The 6,849-nt window shown below is 33.0% G+C and overlaps 1 protein-coding gene across 1 annotated transcript; it reads right to left on the minus strand.

Moving 5' to 3' along the window:
• Nucleotides 1–2,727: 2,727 nt before the first annotated feature.
• On the minus strand, nucleotides 2,728–4,024 carry LOC136795723 (uncharacterized). The gene is made up of 2 exons (XM_067047239.1): nucleotides 3,361–4,024; nucleotides 2,728–2,771 (listed from the first exon to the last, which is right to left on the minus strand). The coding sequence occupies exons 1-2, from the start codon at nucleotides 4,022–4,024 to the stop codon at nucleotides 2,728–2,730; spliced, it is 708 nt and encodes a 235-aa protein (XP_066903340.1).
• Nucleotides 4,025–6,849: the final 2,825 nt, after the last annotated feature.

A 6,849-nucleotide genomic window follows, 5' to 3' on the forward strand; every position in this document is an offset into this window, starting at 1 on the left:
GCCATTCATTAATTTTATAAATGAAAGTAATTTGATATACATGTCTAGTTTATTATTGAAATTTACAACTGTATATATATATATATATATAAAATACAATAAGTAAATCTGATAAAGGTTTTAGAACACATGATAACCTTGAGAAGGGACAACCCAATGGTGGTACTTCAATCATTGCATGAAATTAGAAGATCCCTTGGCCTTCTTATTTTCAGACGCCTTGAAGGATTATCAGAGATAGTTAGGAATGAAATATTAAAAACTAATAGGTTTGGATGGGTAAGGGTTTTAGATTGACAGGAGCTATATTTGTTCCGAGCCAAATCTGCAACGAATGACGTGTTGAGGTCTTTATGGATGAGTTTATTTGTGACATAATAAAAAAAAATTTAAAAACAATTTTTTTTCCCAAGTTAAACACTTATGTGAATATCCTAGTGTAACGAACACGTTAATATCAACGTAAAACTCTACAGAATCTTTTACGTACAGTTACGAGATTTATATTGTTTTTACATAATGGTGTTGCATTGGTATTATTAGCGCGTGTGAATTTCATATTGTAACTAGAGTTAGATAACAGTTGGGTTCATTCAATCAAGCATAAACCCACAATATCATATTTAATCTGTATGAGTTGTTCGGATCTTATAACAGACAAGTATAAAATTAAAGTATTTATAAAATTTAAAAGTAAATTCCAAATGGTCAAAACTTCCAACACATTACAAAAGATTGATCTACATGACTGTAATAAGTCCAATCTGGATATATGGAATTGAGCTTTGGGGCTCCATTAAACCTTCGAATTTCTCTCGTATTCAATCCTTACAATCCCATATCCTTCGTAAAATCCTCAATGCTCCTTACTTTGTCACAAATAAAATCATACATGCAGAGCTTAATGTTCCCTATGTAACCGATGTAACACCAGGGGTATTCCTAAAACAATCTTTATGATGGTGGAGGGAAAAATCTGTTTCCCGGTAATATTAAAATATTCCAATTTTCAATATTATTTTTACTTCCATTTTCCTACATATGGAATATATAGTAAGGAGAAGTATTGCAATCATGTAAAATTTCTAATTCGAGTTTTCAACGTAAATGCACGTTTTAGAGTTCACCTCACCTGATTTGGTCGAAATAACCAAATCTCGTAAAAGGTTCGAAAACGAAAAAAAAGAAAATAGTTGCTTAGGCAATAATGACCATAAAAAAATTTGTATTTATACACTGTGTATAAAAGCTATCAAGTAGAACTGTTTATATTTTTTTAACACATTATAAAAGACTGATCTACATGACTGTAATGAGGAATATCTGGACATATGGAGTTGAGCTTTGGGGCTCCACTAAACCTCCGAATTCCTCTCGTATTCAATCCTTACAATCCAAAATCCTTCGTAAAATCCTCAATGCTCCTTACTTTGTCACAAATAAAATCATACATAAAGACCTTAATGTTCCCTATGTAACCGATCTAGCCCGAACAAGATATCACTCCTTCGATTACAAACTCACTAACCACTCAAACCCCCTAGTTTCTAGCCTTGCATCCTCTTCCATTCCTGGCGTAATACTTCCATGTCATTAGAGTGGTACCAGTGGGTAGTTGCTCTACACGCCTGTAACACTCCATTTTAACCAAGATCAAATTTACTCAATGTATTATATAATATACAGTTGTAAATTTCAATAAAGATATTACAAAAAAAAAAGTCAATTCATAGTGCAATAATGTTTTTAAACTTATTTTTATGTTATTATATTGCCTCTGGGTCATCCCACCTCTTCTTAGGTCCATTTTACTGCTCAATTTCAGTGAGTTGAGTTCCGCGCGGCATTATTAAACAAAAGACTAATCCACGCAAAGCCATACAGCATGAAAAACGAACAATATAATCTCTCTTCAACAGCAGAAAGAAAACTGATATGGTATTAATCTATAACAGCATACACAAGAAATGTTTACAAAATCTGATGTTTTTAAATTATCAAACAGATCAAAGTCCATTTAAAGTTTCTTGCCAATCTAATGAGATAAAAATAAGTCTAAATACAGTACTATACTATGAATTTAATGTTAATTTTTATCAATAATTTTATTTTATACATCGAGTTTATATTTTCTCAGAGGACGATATGTTTAAAATCTAAGTTGTAATAAAATAAATGCGAGAATTATTTTTATGATGTACTATTTCCAACATCATCCCCAAATTTGTTATTTCATAAGTTCTAGAAACACCGTCAATTTTATTTATATAATTCCAAAAATCATATTCTCATGAAAAACAGTAATGACCTCATCATAAGTTTAAATCTTATGTAGAATGTTTATGATAATAAGATTTGTGTTTGTGAGAGAGGAGATTTCAAATTATAGTACTACTTATATAGAATTCACAGTTTTTTAATGATGACTATAATGTTTGTTATTGCTATTTATCTAGTTCAGGAAGGCCGATCATAACCGAGGTTACCAACTTGTTGGTAACTAAAGAATATTTGGCATATCATCGCAGGACTGCTTCAATAAATTGCGCATAGCTACTATGTAATTGCAAATAATTTATAATAGATGAGTTTTAAATCCTTAAATTAAAATTTTAATGAGGCATTACTGATGTTTGAAGACTTCCCTTATCCAAGGATAAAGTATCAGAAGTTTCATACCTAACAATAATTACACATGTTTATCTAAGGTTGAAAAGCCGGAGCAGATTAATTGGTCGTGTTGAGCCTCGAATCGCAAAGGGCCCCGAGATCTTAAAAATATCAACATAAAATTATGAAACCCATTGAAATGATTACGGACAAAACTCATCAAAATAATCAATAAAAGAAACTATTAATTTTATGTTGGAAGAAGATACTATACCGTATGAAGAATATTTTAGGAAGATAGTTCTGTATGGCGGCTAATAAAGGTAAAAAAACAAACTATTTAATGGTAATCTGCCCACTTTGCAGGGCTAAATGAAAATAAGATACAAAAATCATTATAACCTGTGACAAGTAAATTATAATACGTATAGAAAGAAACAACTTCTTCTTTTACTGGCACAACAGGCGCAATAAGCTGCCCTTGGCCTGCTCAACAGCCACCAACCATCTTCTGTAAGGGTAACTGGGATCCTCAGTTGTCGCAGATCAGCATCCCTCCATCGGCCCTTCGGCCTACCACGTTGCCGCACACCATCCGGAACTAACTGTACAATTTATGAGCCACTCTTTCCTCTCTCATCCTCATTACATGGCCAAGCCATTTAAGCCTCTGTATCCTATTGTACGAGGAGATGCTACATTCCTTATAGAGCCCAAGTAGTTCACCATTTTTCCTTCTTCGCCAATTACCATTCTCGCATACGGGCCTTAAGATTCTCCTCAGAATTACTCTTTCGAACCTGTCTGCCAGGATAATGCTTTTATTGCTTAGGGTCCAAGTTTCTCCACCGTATGTGACCACTGGCCTTATCAACGTTTTGTACAGGGTGATCTTGGTGGTACTGCTAACTCTGCTTTTGATTAGCCTTACAATGGAGAAATAAGTTCTATTTATAGCTACAATTCTGCTTTTAACTTCTTCTTCTTCATCCTGGTTCTCATTGATAATAGAGCCAAGGTAGGTAGAACTTCTTACCACTTCGAAATTATAGGGGCCCATTACAAGGCGACTCTGCCTCTGGTCCAGAGGCTTCTTACCCAACAGCATAATCTTGGTTTTTTCCTCATTAATATGGAGGTCCGTCCTTTTTGCATCGACATCCATCACTTCGAAAGCAGTCCTAATGCTCTGCAGGGATCTACCGATGATGACGACGACGTCTGCATAGGCCAGAACTTGGGCCATCTTTGTGAATACTGTTCCTTCCTGATTTATTCCTGCTCTATTTGTGATTGCTTGTAGGGCGATATTAAACAGGAGAGGAGCTATTGGGTCACTCTGTATTAGGCCACACTCCACTTCAAAAGACTCTGATAATCCACAGGATTTTACTTGGCAGGTTGTGCTCACCATTGTGCATTTTACTAATCGGGTGAGTTTACTTGGAATCCCCAGTTCATGCATAGGTACTATGAGGTCACTCCTTACGATTGTATCATAGGCAGCCCGAAAATCAATGAATAGCATACGAGTTGTCTGCTGATGTTTCTTCATCTTCTCACAGATTTGCCTCAAGGCGAATATTTGATCAATAGTAGACCTATTGGGGCGGAACCCACCTTGATAATCACCCAGTTTCCGAACAAAGAAAGAGACAACTTAAATTAAGGAAATATGAGTACTGATGAATAGGAAACTAATGAATGATAAGGTACAGCTATGTGTGATAGAATTGTATATACATAACTAGATTATTAAATAATAGAATATTAGAATTAATAACTACGGCAAAAAGGTAGGTGGAGTTCTAGTGACATGGTGATAGGGCTTAAGCTTTGGGTCGGCGATTTTGAAGACGGGTACTACCTACCTTCAACAGTCTTAAAACTTTTATTATCAGGATCAGGTATAGATTTTAATCTCTTTCCTTTTATCTGATTTTTTTTATATTTTGTCCTAATTGAAGGGGTTAGATGAGGGAGTCAGGTTACAAATGGTAAATTTTAATAAAATAAAGTTCATTTTATGTTATGTTTTGAAGTGTAAATACCCCCTTCTACCTCTAGGTATCTCAGTTATTAATTGGATTTTGAGGCTAGAGTACCTCACACTGGCTAGATAGGCACCTACCCCCTTCTTCCACACTAAATATTAAAACAATAAAAAAATGTTACTTTGTCCCTTTTATTTAACTATCTTTTGTACCGAAAATGTAACTATCCCCTGGATTATTATACATTGTATCTTCCTATAATAATTATTTTTTTAATTTTGAAATCTGATAAACAAATATATATACAATCTCTGAAAATTCGATCAAAATCGTATCAACAGTTCGATTTAATTCCCAACACAAACCTCACTATATGTAGACAAACAGTATTAACTTTCTTCCTATATGTCTAAAACGTAAAATGGAAATGAAAATTTTTAAATCTTAAGATATATATAAATATATTTTTTTAAATTTCTAGCCTAAATGTTATAAAAGCTTTACTACCTTTCGATAGTCACGGAGAAAAATTATATTTTGTTTACATAAAAATATTGTTTTTCGATTATTACCGTAAAACATTCACAACTTGATGAAATTCCTACAGCCACTGGGGGCCAGTCACTGCTTGTTTACTTGGCACTCATTCGACTGATATGAGCTCCTATATCGCGCTGTGATGTTCAGAACACTATCAGTAAGGCACAGCTCCTATCGCTAAGATGTTTGTACAAAAAATAAAATAAAATTGAAAACCATGATCGTTTTATAATTATTTAACGCCAAGTGGTTAATTGAAGACACGAGTGGATGAAGGTATTTCGTTACAAATATATGGATCCGAAAAAAATTAATGTAATGATTTTTTTATTCCTATTTTAGACCGGAGTGATTTTTTAACTCCGCAAAGTTACCAAAAATTAAGTTTAAGAAAAATTAAACAAAGGGCTATGTTGAAACGATTATTTAAAACATTCTTCCGTCAAAAAAATTAATTCTTCATGAAATATCACTTAGCAATTTTTATTTATTATTGGTCCTTATTTGCCAAAAAAATTTGTATGTAATTAGTTTTATTTGGCATGTGTAATTTCGTTTTTATAGAAGTGATAGTATAATATAAAAAAAGTTCATGAACCGATTCCTTACAGGAAAACTGGAAAACCATGTTTTATGTTTTTTAGTGAGTTACGTATTTTGTTGCTTAGAAAGTGGTTAAAAAAGTTATCATATATAATATGTTCTGTAATACTAAACACATCGTAAATCAGGCTGGATCATCTTTGAAAAGAAGTAGGATGCATCCTTGTTCATGATTACAATTTTTTTTTCATTTAATACCAGATCGGCCTGGCATTACATGGTTAATGTATGAGGTACATTTCTTTTTTTAACAAATGATTATGGGGGGAGTATAGCCTCATACAAAAGACACCATAATACAAAAGACACCATACAACGTTATAAACAAAACAAAAATTAAGATGAAATAAATAGATTAAAATAATAATTCTCAATAACGACATTTTAACAACGATTGAAACGACATAAGTTGACCTAACAAAACAAACAATTGCCCTCTCATAGGAAAAAATAACAAAAAAAATAAGTTAATTTGAAAAAAGGACGAAGAGAGAAAAAAAATAGAAGTAATGACAATGATAGAATTGATAAATATAGAATTTATAACAGGATGTCCTGCAGCAGCCTGGGTTTCAGTCTTCGGGTTGTGGTTGGGTTTCCCAAGTTGAAAACATTGCGTTGTTTATCTGTTTGAAGTCTCTTCTTCAAGTAATTTTAATTTTATAATTTATTATTATTATGTTTTTAATTCTATTTCAATTAAAAAGAATAAAATATACAGTAATTCTAAAGTACGTTTTAAGAAGAATAATCATATTTATCATGTATTGTACAGGTTACAAATAAAAAAGCTATAAAATGAAATGTTTCTAAGTTTTGCAAGATATTCTGTTTATTTATTGTGGAATTTTGCCACACGCTAAAAGTGCTGCCGGGGTGACTCGCTCCAATCTCAGTAAGCTATATCACTGGCTCCTAGAGAGTTCAGTTCGAAACGTTATGGGTTCGATTCCCAATTGGGACAGTTAATATTTATTTCTCCATGATTCTGAGGAATGAAGCTTGACAATCCTACATTCGTTGGCAACTTGAAGGCAGCCACCAAGGTTTGGCAAAAAGGACCATTTGGATTAGTTCCCCCTACCAATTACCAACGCCAATA

Source organism: Halyomorpha halys, unplaced genomic scaffold, assembly GCF_000696795.3.
Source record: "Halyomorpha halys isolate HHAL.00 unplaced genomic scaffold, Hhal_1.1 Scaffold797.1, whole genome shotgun sequence".
NCBI lineage: Eukaryota > Metazoa > Arthropoda > Insecta > Hemiptera > Pentatomidae > Halyomorpha > Halyomorpha halys.

Bases quoted from the DNA above. Each gene is read 5' to 3' on its own strand.
- LOC136795723 (XM_067047239.1), bottom strand. From the start codon at position 4,024: ATGGTGAGCACAACCTGCCAAGTAAAATCCTGTGGATTATCAGAGTCT. The intron at 2,772-3,360 runs GTAATTGGCGAA...GATATTTTTAAG, and splicing joins AAGGCCCGTATGCGAGAATG to ATCTCGGGGCCCTTTGCGAT.